Genomic DNA, 17,523 nt, shown 5'->3' with positions numbered 1-17,523 from the left:
GCAGCGCTATGTAATGAGTGGAGGGGCTGCTGGCCCTCTCCTTCACCATAGGCTGCCCTCCGCCGCTGTGAATGCTGGGATGCGCTTCCCAGCATTCACTGCGGTGGAGGGCAGCTATGGTGAAGGAGAGGGCAAGCAGCAGCAGCGCCTCCACCAATTATACAGCGCTGCTGCGGCTCCCTCCTCCACCTCCTCCTTCTCCCTAAATGCCCGGGATCTGCCAAAAGCTGCACAAGGAGCCTGAGCCAGCGGAAACAGTAAGTATGTCTATTCTATCTATCTATCTATCTATCTATCTATCTATCTATCTATCTATCTATCTATCTATCTATCTATCTATCTATCTATCCTGTCTGCCTTAATGTGTAAAAAGGGGGACTGTCTGCCGTAATGTGTAAAAAAGGGGACGCTGTCTGCCGTAATGTGTAAAAAAGGGACGCTGTTTGCCGTAATGTGTAAAAAGGGGAATCTGTCCGCCGTAAGGTGTAAAAGGGGCTCTACCTGCTGTAGTGGTGCTACCGTGCGGCGTAATTTGAATAATGGAGACTACTGTGTACCGTTATAGGAATTGGTATTATTTTCTGGCCACACCCCTTCCCCACGAAGCCACACCCCTTCCCCACGAAGCCACACCCTGTTTTACATGGAGTGAAGGGGGGGCTCCGATGCCGTTTCTTGCACACAGCGCTAAAATGTCTAATTACGGCACTGTTGCTAGGTATCCATTTCCCTGGCCCTGAGCAGGTCCCCCTCACCAGATCCTCTCCAGGGGTGAGGGGGTGGACTCGGATGGGATGAGTGGGGGAGGGCCCAAAGCATTTTGTCGCACATGGGCCCACCGCTCGCTAGTTCCGCCACTGCTAAAACTGATCCTTAGACCTTAGTAAATATACCCCCTTGTCTCTTACCTGAGATAAAGATCCCCTGTAAAGCAGACAGAGAGTGATAGAATGGAGTGGACTAGAGACATAGGGGGTCATTCCGAGTTGACGTAGCTGTGCTAAATTTAGCACAGCTACTATCATGTTTCCAGACATGCGGGGGGGCGCCCCGCATGTCATTGCCGCCCCCCCCCCCCCCCCCGCACAAATACAAAAGCATCACACAGAGGCAATGCCTTTGTATCTGTGGCGTAACTCCCGGCCAGCGCAGCTCCTGCGGCTGGCCAGGAGTTGTGTGTCGCTGCCGCTGGCCACAGCGGCTGCATAAGACGTCACACAGCCGCCGCGCCACGCCCCCAACGGTTCGGCCATGCCTGCGTTGGCCGGACCGCGCCTACTAAAGCCCCCTCCCGCCCAGCGCCCGCCTCTGTCTCAGAGGCGATCGCTGGGCACCAACGACTGCCATGCGCCGGCGCACTGCGGTGCCAGCGCATACTCAGTTCCGACCCATTCGCTGCGCTGCGACAAACTGCAGCAAGCGATCAGGTCGGAATGACCCCCACAATGTGTTCAGATCTACAGATGTCCCATTAATTTAGTACTTTCTATAAACCTCATAAGTTTTTCAGGTTGTCGGTATGTATAATCGTACATAGCAATACAAGACTGACTCAGCGGTTGGCAGCTCAGTTCCCTGCCTCTCTGGGTAGATTGGAATTGAGTAGCTTTGGGGGTACCACACCCCTCTCTCCATGGTCGCGTTAAGAGAGGAGGAGGCCCATGTGCAGCCTCCTCTCTGCAGGCAGCGCTGTAGAGTCTGAGCAATAGAGATCCAATTTTCTGGTGATTTCTCTACTGTGCATGTGCAAAGCGCCAGGAAAATGGCCACGGTGCCATTTTCCCAGTGGTTTCTGCAGCACTGCTGCCGTCGGCTTGGGGTTCTGGAGGGGTAAATATTCAAAAAATGGGTGTAGTGTGTGCGATATGGGCACCCCTGCACCCATTATAGATACGCCGGTGCTTCTCACACAGACAGCTGCTTCCAAATTGGCAACTATGCTGAATTTATGTTCTGGCCAGCAGCAGCAAAGAAAAATGGTGGCTGGGCAGTGGTCCTGTGTGCACTGCATACTCTGCACCCACTGGTGTATCTATAATGGGCCACACATGCTGCACCCAGTTTTTTGAATACTCACTCCTCCAGAGTTCCATGCCGACATCTGCAGCACTGTTAAATCATTGTTAAATCACAATGAAAATGGCGCAGCGGCCATTTTCACTGAGTTCTGCTCATGTGCAGTAGAGAAATCACTGGGAAAATGGCCGCTGTGTCGGCAGAGAGGAGGAGGACTGAATGGAGGAGGCTGCACATGGGCCTCCTCCTCTCTTAAAGCACCCCTGTCTGCACATATTGTTAACTATCCACTGCAAATGTGTTTGATATCTATTTTATTCTGAGATCCATCCACAAAATCATATTGTACAGTTATGATCAATGAAGGAAGAAGCCCTACCAGCTTCTGAGATTAATCTGCATTCAAGCAAACACAGGGGGCTAGACAATGTTGGTAACCACCATTATCATCAGGGTGTATTTGTACCAGCCCTCAGGCATCTGCAAGTGATGCCACTACTAACAGGCATTTCTCCATGCTGGTCTGCCTCATTAATGCAAACATGCCTTTACTATAGATCCGCATTTGCATGACATACCTCTCCCCTTTTAATTTTTAATTTTTAAATACACCTCATTTCCTAACATATTGCGTTAAGGGAAACATTACACATACGGACCTCAATATATTCTATGTTTTTGGCTGAGGCCATTTAGAAAAGAATACATATACTTTTTAACATATTTTCGTTTATGATCACATACTTATTAATGAATTCACACAGGTTTTTGCAGATTTATAAATAATAATTTTTTAAGGCATACCTAATAAAATTTGTAATTTTATGATTGTTTCACTTAATATAAAAAATCCTTGTGTTACCTCAGATAAGAGTGCTCCCTACCAGGGTTATCTTCGTCTTCTCTGTAAGTCCCCTTTTTTTGATACATGTTTCCATACCCTTGGGAGCACCACTGACCGTCAAAATCTTTGTTACCAATAATACCAATCTGGTGTAGGTACACAATTGACCAATTAAGGGAAAGAATATCCCAAGAGTGTCAGTTAATTCTGGGGTAACTATATATTGTACAGTTTTTTCCTGTGCGGCCTTCCTCAAACTTCTTCTTTTTTTATACCTCTCCCCTCCTCAATTGCCTCTCCAAGAGAAAGAACTAAGGCCCAGATTTATCAAGCTTTAGAGAGAGATAAATTGCACATTGATAAAGAACCAACAAAAAAACTTGTAACTGTCATTTTTCAAGCACAGCCTGTAACATGGCAGTTAGGAGCTGATTGGCTGGTTATCACCATGCAATGGGTCACTCTCCAAGGCTTGATAATCTAAATACAGATGTGTATGTACATTTTATATGTGGGCATACACAGTACAAATTTGCATATTTCACTCTAAACAAAATGGGTGTATGCTCATCTCACTGTGTCTGGGTAATCATTTTGGAGAAAATAAGGGCAGCCATCCTGTAAAATCAAATAAATAGGCTTTTAAATGTAAAAAAAGAGAAGGAATAGACAATGGAAAAATTGTGTTAGGAAACTATAAAATCAAGGAAGGTAAAGGGAGGCGGTTGACAGACAGTTAAAAGATAGACCGACATTAGGTCGACACCATATGGTTGACAGTCAAAACTCCAACAGGGTCGAAAGGTTGCCGGTCAAAATTCTGACAAGGTCAAAAGGTCGACAAATGTTTTTTATGGTTATTTCATGCTTTTAGAAACTTTTTTTATCATTTACTGTCAATGTCACAAACAATTATGTTTAGTAACCTTTAGTAACCGAGCCCGAAGCGTGTCGAGTGAAGCAAGCCTGCAAGGGGCCAAATTTCAACAAATTTGGGAAAAAATCTTTAAAAACACAAAATAACACACAGAAAAAATTGTGTTGACCTTTTGACTATGTCAGACTTTTGAGCCTGTTGGACTTTTAACTGTCGACCATATGGTATCGATCTAATAACTGTCTATCTGTTAACTGTCTAACTTGTATACCACACGCGAAGGTAAAATGGCTGTTTGACTGTATATAATTTCCTAAGTGCCATCTCTGTTTCTGACCTGTCTGACAAGCTTCCTAACAATATTTTATTTGCTGTGAACTTACTTGTGAATTCTCTTTGTATTTACCTCTATAGAACCACCTCACCGCCTTTGCAGAAGTCACATGATGTTGAAATAGACGCTTTCTCTCTGCACTGGACCTCCTCCCTCTTCACAGTCCACTCATCTCAACCGAGACATATTTGAAAAGAGCAGGAAGTACAAGCTACAGTATCTGGTCTATTTAATGATTTTTACAGTATCAACAATATTGTCCGCATCTGAAGGTTGTTTTGTAATTATAACTTGTTTTCCTTACTTTTTTCAGAAAAACATTGAAGGTGTGTTAGCAATGTGCACTAGTCAGTATGTCTGATTCCCACAATCTCTGGTCCTTAGAACTTTCTAATCAACCATGTACAGTATCCTACTTTAGCTCACATCTTCAGTTTTGAACTTTCTATCAATCACTTTAAAAAAAAAAAAAGAAAGAAAAAAAAAAGAAAAAGAAAAACAGGTTTGTTCAAGCTCATTTAGCATGACAGATCTCCCATTTAGTACAATTTAGTATGTACAAAAGAAAAAAAGAAACTTATTTATGTTTTGTGCTAAATACTGTTTGCACATGGTATTTTGTTATATATTTCACTATATGATTTATACTTTATGTTATATCAAGACTGGTGCTTATGTTTTGAAGGGAAATAAATGCAAATTTTTACTGTAATAATTAATGTATCATAATTAAAAATTTATTTATTTGGAAATTTGTCTGGCGTGGATCAAAAAGAAATTGTATTTTTCATGTCTTCATTGGCTTATGCTTCCGTGAATCTGTGGAAAAAACATAAATACATATATCAATAGTTTAGAAAAAGAATAATAAAAGTCAATTCATATACTCACAAGAGGGAACTACTGAGAGCAGGATTCCAAATAGTGTAGGGAGGGGTGATATTAGTCAAAAGATGTGGAGTTTTATCAAAGCTTGGAAAAATATAAAGTCGAGAGAGATAACGTACTAACCTATCAGCTCCTAGTTCTCATTTTTCAAATGTAGCCTGTAAAATGACAGTCAGTAGCTGATTGGTTGGTACTTTATCTCTGTCTACATTATCTCTTTTCAAGCTTTGATAAAACTCTCCCTGAATCTGAGATTATGCTTGAAACCAGTTCAGTTACAGAATATTACACTTCCGAATGTCATTTAAAAAACTAGTATCAAATTTAAGTCCTAGATTGCCGGAGGTGTGGGATGCCGGCCAATCTCTGACCTTTTTTAAAGGGGTAATCACTTAAATGACATTGTTTTGCCTTATAAGTATTTCCCCCTTTAAAAAAAACCTACTAGATAAATGTCCAAGATCAGCCAGCAAACTGCATCTTCACCGATCTCGGATTTCATTACATCCCAGCTGGTTATGTTCATACAAACTAGCAGAATAGTGTGTTCATAGTGGCCTAATGCTAATAATGACATTATCCTTAAAGGAAAGTGAATGCTATGTGGGCACATAGCTGTCTTCTATTAAGAAAAAACACAATCATGTCCACCACTTCTATAGATGCAATTGTAGACCCAGACCTAGGATAACAATAGGTCTGTAAATTTGTACAGAGAAAGTAAACCATTCCTAATAATTCAAGCACTGCAAATACATTTTTACCAAAATGTTAAATAGTTTAATGGTAAAAATAGAAGATTTGGTAAATTTTTGATCAAATAAAATAACCAAATCTTAAAAACTTCCTTGATGATGTCTCCAAATTGCCCCATGAGAATTTTTGGAAAAATGGATCTTCCAATTAATCCCATCAATTGTGATTCAGTCAAAACTAAATGTTTTTAAAGTCTGCACAGCATGGTTGGTTTTTAGAGTTGCTTCCATTATTCAAAATTCTACCATGGGTTCTGAGAATGATTACCAAGATCTGATCTACCTCCAACTAAAAAAAAGTGTTGAGAACCTCTTATCTGATGTTTGTATACAGTAGTTGTTGATTTTTTTTAAATATAGGGTTGAGGGAGTGAAAAGAGTGGAGAAGTTGACCAGTGGAAAAGTTGCCCACAGCAACCAATTAGCTTTGAGGGTTCCTTTATCAAGTACATTCTATTAAATTATAGGTATAAGCTTCTCCACTGATCCACCTATCATGTAATTCACAAATGATGATACCTCTTAGTGTCACTAAAATATGTAGCATATTTTCCACATACTGTAAGCTAGTGGTGGCAATGAGGAACTTATCTCCATGGGTGAGGGTATTAATTACCAGTGCACCAGGTCACCCCGCTACCCCTTACCTGGCAGCAGCAGCAGCTGCAGCTTTTCTCCTCAGCCCAGCTTCTGTATACTGGGCTGCAGTGTGGCCAGCCAGACATTTACGACACTATTTTTCCTGTATTTTATTCTAAGGGTGCATGGCCACACCTTCTGTGATTAGGCCACACCTCCTGAAAATACATGGGTCCAGCCAGGCTCTCTACTGGCCTGCACATACTTTAGTCTTCCAGTTGCCAGGGACCACAAGATCACACAGAGCTCTTAACACTTTTAGAACATTGGGGGTCATTCCGAGTTGATCGCTAGCTGCCGTTGTTCGCAGCGCAGTGATCAGACTAAAAATCAGCATTTCTGCGCATGCGTATGCACCGCAATGCGCACATGCGATGTACGGGTACAAAGCTCTTTGTGGTTGTGCACAGGTTCTAGTGCAGTTTTCCTTCGCACTGACGGCCGCTAGAAGATTGACAGGAATGGGGCATTTCTGGGTGTCAACTGACCGTTTTCAGGGAGTGTTTGCAAAAACGCAGGCGTGGCTGGGCATTCGCTGGGTGGGTGTATGACGTCAAATCCGGACACGAATAGGCTGAAGTGATCGCAAGCGCTGAGTAGGTTCAGAGCTACTCAGAAACTGCACAAACTGTTTTTGAAGAGCTCGGCTACACATGCATTCGCACTTCTGCTATGCTAAAATACACTCCCCAGTGGGCAGTGGCATAGCGTTTGCATGGCTGCTAAAGCTAGCTAGCGATCGATCAACTCGGAATGACCCCCATTGTCAACTGAATCATTTAGTCCAGACAGTACTCAACAGATGAGAAGAAGGGAAAACAAGGGGCAAAGGAGAGGGGTAGTTTTCCTCAATTGGAGATAGTCTCCTGGCTTTCCAGATGAATAAAAAAAAAATCCTGTACAAAAAATACAAATTATACTTATGTTTCCAATATACTGTATTAAAGCAGAACAGAACAAAAGTATTTTATAGATTATGCACCACATCGTCTTTGTATCTGGTGTTTTTTTTTAAAAAGTCACACTTTTTGGGAGAGAATGTAATAAGGTGTGAGAATCACAAAGTGAGAGATTTTTTGAGGGTTCTGTTTTTTTAAAGAAGCACTCATTTTCATGGCTAAACCAGGTTGATTTTGCCATGTACAGTAAATGATTGCCACTTTAAAAAAACAAGAGAACTCTCACAAAGGGATGTACTAAAGAAGAAATGCTGTAAAAAAAAAATTTTTTTGGGAGGGGGGCTTTACTCCATTTCCAAATGGACTAAAGCCCTGCCACCAGGGCTTTGACGCGGAGGGTAACAGAAACCTATCGGCTTCTTTCCGCATTGCGCTGTGAGAGGGATCTGTATGGATCCATCCCGGCATGCCCCGCAGCCGCTGTGTCACTCCTTGCATGTCTGCATTCCTGGGGCCGATACCTGGAAGTCCGGTGATCAGCAAACATCACATAGGACCATTGGCATTTCTATAATGGGTGTGGTGCAAACTGGACCCTGGGTCCAGGGGGGCCCACACCACACCCATTGCACCCATTTTAATACTTACCTTTCCGGAGTCCAGCGCCGGGAGCTGTGATCATGCCGGAAATCGCAGCCAAAATGGCAGCCGCGCATGCGCAGTAGCCAAATTGGTCTCCGTATCATGGCGGGCGCCATGTTTCTGGAGACCTGCGCATGCGCAGTAGACTCCGGCACAATGCCGGAGTCTGCAGCGCCGTGCAGAGGAGGGGACCCACCCGGAGGTGCTCACGGGCCCCCTCCTCTGTAGAAACGCCCCTGCATAGGACAGCTCTTATCACAATACTAATTGCATATGTTAGTACATATGCAATTAGTATGGATGCGATGTGTGGTGGGATGTACACCGCAAGGCTAGTACATCTCGGCCAAAATCTCTAATTTCCTGATTCTCAGACCTTATTACATTCCCCCTTTGTGTTTAATATCACCTATGACTCAGTTTGTCCTTTGTATAACAAATTCCTCCATTTACTAAATTATTTATTATTATTATTATTATTATTATTATTTCTCTTACGTCCTAGAGGATGCTGGGGACTCCGTAAGGACCATGGGGTATAGACGGGCTCCGCAGGAGACATGGGCACTATAAAGAACTTTAGAATGGGTGTGTACTGGCTCCTCCCTCTATGCCCCTCCTCCAAACCTCAGTTAGATCCTGTGCCCAGAGGAGATTGGGTGCACTACAGGGAGCTCTCATGAGTTTCTCTGATAAAGAATTTTGTTAGGTTTTTTATTTTCAGGGAGCACTGCTGGCAACAGGGAGTCAGAACGCAGGTCTCCCCTCGCTGTTCGTCCCGGAGCCGCGCCACCGTCCTCCTCGCAGAGCCGGAAGATAGAAGCCGGGTGAGTATAAGAAGAAAAGAAGACTTCAAGGCGGCAGAAGACTTCAGATCTTCACTGAGGTAAGCGCGCAGTGGTAACGCTGTGTGCCATTGCTCCCACACACACAATACACACACTAGCGGGCACAGATGGGTGCAGGGCACAGGGGGGGGTGCCCAGGGCAGCAATAAAACCTCTATATCTGGCATATATACTGAGGAGGCAGTAATTCTTTAAATCCCCTGCCAGTTTTTGTACAGGAATTTTGAGCGGGACCGAAGCCCGCCGCTGGAGGGGGCGGAGCTTGGTCCCTCAGCACTAACCAGTGCCATTTTCTCCACAGAGATCTGCAGAGAAGCTGGCTCCCCGGTCTCTCCCCTGCTGAACACGGTGACACAGGGCTGAAAAGAGGAGCGGGGGCACTTGTAAGGCGCAGTGAGTGTATTACACAGTAATTTAATATAAAAGCGCTATTATCTGGGACATTATTTTCCAGTGTCAGTTGGCGCTGGGTGTGTGCTGGTATACTCTCTCTCTGTCTCTCCAAAGGGCCTTATTGGGGAACTGTCTCGTTATAACTATATCCCTGTGTGTGTGGGGGTGTCGGTACGAGTGTGTCGCCATGTCTGATGCGGAAGGCTCAGCTAAGGAGGAGGTGGAGCAGATGATTGTGGTGTCGCCGTCGGAAACGCCGACTCATGATTGGATGGACATGTGGAATGTTTTAAATGCAATTGTGACCTTATTACATAAGAGATTGGACAAAGCAGATTCCAGGGAAAGAGCAGGGAGTCAATCCACGGCTTCGGCTGGGTCACCGGGCCCTTCTGAGTCTCAAAAACGTCCCCTATCCCAAATAGCAGACACTGATACCGACACGGCCTCTGACTCCAGTGTCGACTACGATAAAGCGAGGTTGCACCCAAGGGTGGCAAAAAGTATTCATTATATGATTATTGCAATAAAAGAGGTTTTGCATATCACAGATGACCCCTCTGTCCCTGACACGAGGGTGCGCATGTATAAGGAAAAGAAACCTGAGGTAACCTTTCCCCCATCCCATGAGCTTAACGAGTTATTTGAAAAGGCTTCGGAAACTCCTGATAAAAAACTGCAGATTCCCAAGAGGATTCTTATGGCATATCCTTTCCCAGCACAGGACAGGGTACGTTGGGAATCCTCACCCAGGGTGGACAAGGCTTTAACACGCCTGTCCAAGAAAGTGGCGCTACCATCTCCGGACACGGCAGCCCTCAAGGATCCTGCTGATCACAGGCAGGAAACTACTTTAAAGTCTATTTATGCGCATACAGGTGCTTTGCTCAGACAGGCAATAGCATCGGCATGGGTGTGTAGTGCAGTTGCAGCTTGGACAGATACCTTGTCAGCTGACCTTGATACCCTAGATAGGGATACCATTTTATTAACCTTAGGCCACATTAAAGACGCAGTCTTATATATGAGGGACGCTCAAAGAGACGTTGGGCTGCTGGGTTCAAGAGCCAATGCCATGGCAATTTATGCTAGGCACTCCCTGTGGACCCGCCAACGGACGGGTGATGCCGACTCAAAGAAACATATGGAGGTTTTGCCATACAAAGGTGAAGTTTTATTTGGGGAAGGTCTCGCGGACCTGGTTGCCACAGCTACCGCGGGTAAATCTAACTTTTTGCCTTTTGTTCCGCCACAGCAAAAGAAAACTCCACAGTATCAGATGCAGTCCTTTCGGTCGCGTAAATCCAGAAGAGGTCGGGGCTCATCTTTACTCGCCAGAGGTAAGGGTAGAGGAAAGAGAGCACCTGCTCCGTCTAGTTCCCAGTGTTACGATTCCTGTACTCCAGACTGGAGAAGATCTTATGGCAGAGATCTGAGTACAGGAATGAAATACAGGTTGTGGGAGCTGGAGAGCCTAGTAACCCCTGGCGCCCTAACTCCGTTGTCTCGCCCGTGTTATCAGAAATCCCCTGCGAGACTATGGTTGCTTGAGCCCATGGCAGCCGCGTTCGAAGGGCGGATTATGTCTGCCCAACCCCGATGCCCCCGCAGGTCTTAATGGGAGACAAGGGGAAGTCCGAGACAGGGAGATAACAAGGGGCCCTCTGACTAAGCAACCAAGCCAGGGGTTACAAGCTAACTTAACTAAATCAAAAGGTATGTGCGGACTAGCCGCCAGGGAAAAGGACAACCAAGGATCCACGGATCCGACACTCCTATCCGGCACCGCTGGACACCAGAGTGGATCTTGTGGAAGCGGAATCCTCCGCAAAGCACCAGAACTCAAAATAAACACAATAATAAATAGTAGCGGACAAGCCGCAACACACGGCTGCGCCGCGACTCACGAACACCACCAGATGTTAAAGGTGCTCGGTCAGACTCCAGGAACAGATGGTAACTTCCGAGTACTGGATCACTGAGAACAGGAACAAACGAACAGACCGGGACTGGGAACTCTCTCTGCAGCAGAATCAGGCAAACAGGAAGCTATCACCGGCGTCTGTGAGGAGTCCTGGGAGTGCTTTTAACAGAGAGTCTTCCAATCAGCTGTTTGGAGGCTGATTGGATTAAATGCCATGCAGCTGACAAGCTGCATGGCCAGGGAAACAGATGAGTGATAATTACAACATGCCGTGCAGCTGCATGCTACACAGCCAGGAAACCAGTGATGATATAAACTTAGACCCAGCAACGGGGAACACGATCCGACAGTGGCGTCCCCGTTGCTAGGCGCCGGCCGCACTGACGAGCGGACCCTCGGCGCCTAACAGTACCCCCCCCTTGAGGAGGGGTCAAGGAACCCCTAAATCCGGGTTTCTGAGGAAATTCTTGAAAAAATGCCCTTTTGAGCCTTGGGGCATGAAGGTCCTCATCTAGGACCCACGACCTTTCCTCAGGACCATAACCTGTCCAATGCACCAAAAAATAAAGCCGACCCCGGGACAGCTTGGAATCGAGAACCTTCTCAACCACGAACTCCTGCTGACCCTGTACATTAACTGGTGATCTCCCCTGAGGTTTTTTACGAGGAAATCTGCTAGATGAAACATATGGTTTGAGCAAAGAGCAATGGAAGGTATTTCCGATTCGTAACGTTTTTGGTAGCTGTAACCGGAAAGCAACTGGATTGACTTTTTTGATAATGAGAAATGGTCCAATAAATCTAGGACCCAATCTGGCTGAGGTTTGTCGAAGTTTGATATTGCGAGTCGACAGCCACACCCTGTCTCCTACTCTAAAAGTGCACGGCCGCCGGAACCTGTCCGAAAAATCTTTTTCCTTGAAAGCTGCTTTTCCGAGAGCTATGTGCACTTTTTTCCAAATAAGTTTAAGATGAGAGGTCAGGGCCAGAGAGGAGACAGAGGAATGTTGGAAAAATGAATTAGCTCTGGGGTGGAAACCAAAAACTGCAAAAAAATGGAGACACATTGGTAGAGGAATGACAGGCATTATTATAAGCAAACTCTGCCAATGGAAGAAACTCAGACCAGTCATTTTGGAGTTTGGCCGAGTACAAACGCAAATATTGTTTTAAGGATTGGTTCACTCGCTCAGTCTGTCCATTTGATTGTGGATGATAACCGGAGGTTAATGATAATTTCATTTTTAACGAAGCACAAAAAGACTTCCAAAACTGTGCAATGAATTGTGGACCCCTGTCAGAAACAATATCAGTGGGTAACCCATGGAGTCTGAAAACATGACGGAGGAACAAGACTGCCAATCCCTGGGCAGATGGCAATCGGGGAAGACCAATAAAATGAGCCATCTTACTAAAACGGTCCACTACCACCCATATGAGTGTGCATCCAGCTGACAGAGGGAGATCCACCACAAAATCCATGGAGATATGCGACCATGGTCTAAGAGGAACATTCAATGGCATAAGTTGACCAATAGGCAAAGAACGGGGAACTTTATGCTGTGCACAGACCTGACACGAAAAAACAAACTCTTTAATGTCTTTAGAAAGACCAGGCCACCACACTGCGCGGGATACCAATTCAAAAGTTTTAGCGACTCCCAGATGCCCTGCAACTTTGCTATCATGAAATTCCTCCAAAACAGTTGCTCTCAAAAACTCAGGAACAAAAAGACGACCAGCAGGAGTATTTCCCGGAGCTTGATGTTGAAGCAGCTTCAATTGAGAAAAAACATCCTGTGTGAGACCTGCCTGAATGACTGAAGGCGGAAGTATGAGAGTAACAGGACTGTTGTCTTGAGCGGGAAGAAAACTGCGTGAGAGGGCATCTGCCTTGGTATTCTTGGAACCAGGTCTGAAGGTGATAATGAATTTGAAACGAGTGAAAAATAAAGCCCAACGAGCCTGTCGGGCATTCAGTCGCTTAGCTGATTCAATGTATTGAAGATTTTTGTGATCTGTCAAAACAGAAATGGTATGGGTCGCTCCTTCAAGCCAATGTCTCCACTCCTCAAAAGCCCATTTAATAGCCAGCAACTCCCGATTACCAACATCGTAGTTGGATTCAGCAGATGAGAATTTCCTGGACATAAAGGCACAAGGATGTAACTCAAGGGAATCTGGATCCTTCTGAGAAAGGATAGCCCCTACACCAACCTCCGAGGCATCTACCTCAACGATGAAAGGCAATTCTGGGTTGGGATGTCTAAGGACAGGGGCTGAGACAAAGGCTTGTTTCAAGGCCTGAAAAGATACTTTAGCTTCACATGACCAATTGGTAGGATCTGCTCCCTTCTTAGTGAGTGCCACAATGGGAGCAACTATGTCAGAGAAAGAGTGAATAAACCTTCTGTAGTAGTTCGCAAACCCTAAAAAGCGCTGAATTGCTTTTAAGTTGGTGGGTTGCGCCCAACTCAGGATGGCTAGGAGCTTCTTAGGTTCCATTCGGAATCCCCGAGGGGAAATAATGTACCCTAAAAAGGATACCTCCGTGACGTGAAATTCACACTTCTCCGGTTTGGCATACAAGTGATTTTCACGTAATTTCTTAAGTACCTGACGCACCTGGGTAACATGTTGTTCTATAGAGTCAGAATAAATCAAAATGTCGTCTAAATAGACCACAACGAATCTTCCCAGAAACTCACGGAGCACATCATTAATGAGATCCTGAAAGACTGCCGGAGCGTTAGATAGGCCGAAAGGCATGACCAGATACTCATAGTGACCTGATTGAGTACTGAATGCCGTTTTCCACTCATCCCCCGATCTGATTCTAATGAGATTATATGCTCCTCTCAGGTCAATCTTGGAAAAAATAACAGCCGAACGTAGCTGATCAAAGAGGACAGAGATCAGAGGCAGAGGGTAAGTATTCTTTACTGAGATTTTATTCAGGGCTCGAAAGTCAATGCAGGGTCTGAGGGAACCATCCTTCTTCTCTACGAAGAAAAAACCTGCACTTAAAGGGGATTTAGATGGCCTGATAAACCCTTTCTCAAGACTTTCTTTCACATACTCATTCATGGCCACAGTTTCAGGACCAGACAATGCATATAACCTTCCTTTAGGCAACGTGGCACCAGGAATTAACTCTATGGTACAATCATAAGGCCTATGGGGAGGCAAAATATCCGCATTGCCCTTGGAAAACACATCCAAAAAATCTTGGTACTCTCCAGGAATATGTGCGGGCCTGGCAGCAGCTACTCGGATAGGAAGTGTAATACATTCTTTATCACAGATGGTACTCCATTGTAGAATCTCCCCAGACTGCCAATCTATGATGGGATTATGAAAGGCCAGCCAAGGGTGACCCAGAACCACAGGAACTGCTGGACAATGGGTAAGAAAAAACTCAATCTTTTCAGAATGTAGAGCTCCCACCGAGAGCAAAACAGGAGGTGTACATAGAGAAATAACCCCATTGGATAAGGGACTCCCATCTAAACCATGCATGGTGATACACCTACTTAAGGTTAACTGAGGAATACCTAAGGCCTTGGCCCATGTTAAGTCCATAAAGTTTCCTGCAGCTCCACTGTCCACAAAAGCAGAGACCGAGGAACAGAGGCTGTCATAAGAAACTTTAGCAGGAACCAATAGTGAATTATTTGAGGAGATGAGCTGTAGACCAAAGTGAACCCCCTCACTATTCACTTGGTCAGGAAGTTTCCCGACTTGTTTGGGCAACTACGGGCAAAATGTCCCTTACCTCCGCAGTACAAACACAGACCAGAATTTTGCCTCCTGGTTCTTTCTTCCGGAGACAATTTGGAGAGACCAATCTGCATAGGCTCCTCCATGTCTATCGGAACGGAAGAAACACAGGGAAAAGAAACTACAGATGCCCCTTTCTCAGTCCTCCGCTCTCTGAGCCGACGATCTATTTTAATAGAGAGCTCCATGAGTTTATCAAGGTTCTCAGGAGCGGGATACTGAAGGAGGCTGTCTTTTATAGATTCAGATAAGCCGAGGCGAAACTGACTGCGCAGGGCAGGATCATTCCAGCCACAGTCGTTCGACCAACGGCGAAACTCCGTACAATAATTCTCTGCAGGATTCCTACCCTGTCTTAGAGCACGCAACTGACTTTCTGCGGGTGCCTCTCTATCAGGGTCGTCATACAATAGCCCTAAAGATTTCAAAAAAGCGTCTACAGACGATAAGGCCGGATCGTCTGTCTTTAAACCAAAAGCCCAGGTCTGAGGATCCCCCTGAAGCAGAGAAATTATAATTCCAACCCGCTGAGCCTCCGTACCTGAGGAAACTGGTCTTAAACGAAAATACAGTTTACAAGACTCTTTAAAATTAAAAAACTGTTTTCTATCCCCAGAAAAACGGTCAGGCAGATGCATTTTTGGTTCAGGGATGACCCTCGGGGAAGTCCGTAACAGATCTTCCTGTGAGCTCACCCGGAGGGACAGATCCTGAACCATCTGGGTAAGTTCCTGAATCTGACTAACCAAAAACTGGCCAGGATTTGGCCCAACACCGGTGGGATTCATGAGGCCGACAAAATTCTCCCTACTGGATAAGTGAAAAAATTAACTCCTGTTGAAATTTTTTCTTTTGTCTGGCCGGTGATAATGTTACGATTCCTGTACTCCAGACTGGAGAAGATCTTATGGCAGAGATCTGAGTACAGGAATGAAATACAGGTTGTGGGAGCTGGAGAGCCTAGTAACCCCTGGCGCCCTAACTCCGTTGTCTCGCCCGTGTTATCAGAAATCCCCTGCGAGACTATGGTTGCTTGAGCCCATGGCAGCCGCGTTCGAAGGGCGGATTATGTCTGCCCAACCCCGATGCCCCCGCAGGTCTTAATGGGAGACAAGGGGAAGTCCGAGACAGGGAGATAACAAGGGGCCCTCTGACTAAGCAACCAAGCCAGGGGTTACAAGCTAACTTAACTAAATCAAAAGGTATGTGCGGACTAGCCGCCAGGGAAAAGGACAACCAAGGATCCACGGATCCGACACTCCTATCCGGCACCGCTGGACACCAGAGTGGATCTTGTGGAAGCGGAATCCTCCGCAAAGCACCAGAACTCAAAATAAACACAATAATAAATAGTAGCGGACAAGCCGCAACACACGGCTGCGCCGCGACTCACGAACACCACCAGATGTTAAAGGTGCTCGGTCAGACTCCAGGAACAGATGGTAACTTCCGAGTACTGGATCACTGAGAACAGGAACAAACGAACAGACCGGGACTGGGAACTCTCTCTGCAGCAGAATCAGGCAAACAGGAAGCTATCACCGGCGTCTGTGAGGAGTCCTGGGAGTGCTTTTAACAGAGAGTCTTCCAATCAGCTGTTTGGAGGCTGATTGGATTAAATGCCATGCAGCTGACAAGCTGCATGGCCAGGGAAACAGATGAGTGATAATTACAACATGCCGTGCAGCTGCATGCTACACAGCCAGGAAACCAGTGATGATATAAACTTAGACCCAGCAACGGGGAACACGATCCGACAGTGGCGTCCCCGTTGCTAGGCGCCGGCCGCACTGACGAGCGGACCCTCGGCGCCTAACACCCAGGAGCAGAAGTCCTCCCCGGGTTCTACTAAATCCACTGCATGACGCTGGGGGAGTCCACTGAGGGAGTCCACACCGGTGGGGGCACATCTTCGACTCTTCAGCCAGGTCTGGGTTCTGTCAGATGTGGATCCTTGGGTGATGGATATTGTATCCCAAGGCTACAAACTGGAATTCAAAGAGGGGCCCCCTCACCGATTTTTCAAGTCGGCCTTGCCAGCTTCTTCCCCAGAGAGGGAAGTAGTGTTAGCTGCAATTCAAAAGCTTTATCAACAGCAAGTGATTGTCAAGGTTCCCCTAGTTCAACAGGGGAAAGGGTACTATTCGACCCTGTTCGTGGTCCCAAAGCCGGATGGTTCGGTCAGACCTATTTTAAATCTAATATCCCTAAACCTGTACTTAAAGTTCAAATTCAAGATGGAATCGCTCTGGGCTGTGATCTCCAGTCTGGAAGGGGGGATTTTATGGTATCACTCGACATAAAGGATGTATACCTTCATGTCACCCTATAGCCTCCTCATCAGGCGTACCTGAGATTCACTGTACGGGACTGTCATTACCAGTTTCAGACGTTGCCGTTTGGGCTTTCCATGGCCCCGAGGATTTTCACCAAGGTGATGGCGGAGATGATGGTGCTCCTGCGCAGGCAGGGAGTCACAATTATCCCATACTTGGACGATCTCCTGATAAAAGCAAGATCGAGAGATCAATTGCAGAAGAGCGTGTCGGTCTCCGTGAGAGTGCTAAAACAACACGGTTGGATTGTCAATCTGCCAAAGTCACAATTGATTCCAACGACTCGACTATCATTCCTAGGCATGATTCTGGACACGGAACAGAAGAGGGTTTTTCTCCCGGTGGAAA

At 45.8% G+C, this 17,523-nt stretch overlaps 2 protein-coding genes across 4 annotated transcripts in view; one reads left to right on the top strand and one right to left on the bottom strand.

The window, feature by feature from the left end:
- Positions 1-4,773, top strand: part of PLPPR5 (phospholipid phosphatase related 5) — a 629,929-nt gene extending 625,156 nt beyond the window's left edge. For both annotated transcript variants that reach the window (XM_063939850.1, XM_063939849.1), the window contains one exon: positions 4,152-4,773. In XM_063939850.1, the coding sequence (XP_063795920.1) occupies positions 4,152-4,184 (33 nt within the window). In that variant the 3' untranslated portion in view covers positions 4,185-4,773. The remainder of the gene's footprint in view (positions 1-4,151) is intronic.
- Positions 4,774-4,786: 13 nt separating this feature from the next.
- Positions 4,787-17,523, bottom strand: part of LOC134957733 (uncharacterized) — a 249,114-nt gene continuing 236,377 nt past the window's right edge. For both annotated transcript variants that reach the window (XM_063939846.1, XM_063939847.1), the window contains exon 6: positions 4,787-4,890. In XM_063939846.1, the coding sequence (XP_063795916.1) occupies positions 4,875-4,890 (16 nt within the window). In that variant the 3' untranslated portion in view covers positions 4,787-4,874. The remainder of the gene's footprint in view (positions 4,891-17,523) is intronic.

The sequence above is a fragment of the Pseudophryne corroboree genome, chromosome 9, assembly GCF_028390025.1.
Source record: "Pseudophryne corroboree isolate aPseCor3 chromosome 9, aPseCor3.hap2, whole genome shotgun sequence".
NCBI classification, from domain to species: domain Eukaryota; kingdom Metazoa; phylum Chordata; class Amphibia; order Anura; family Myobatrachidae; genus Pseudophryne; species Pseudophryne corroboree.
The sequence above is the reverse complement of the archived record's forward strand: the minus strand, read 5'-3'. Positions and strand labels throughout refer to the sequence as shown.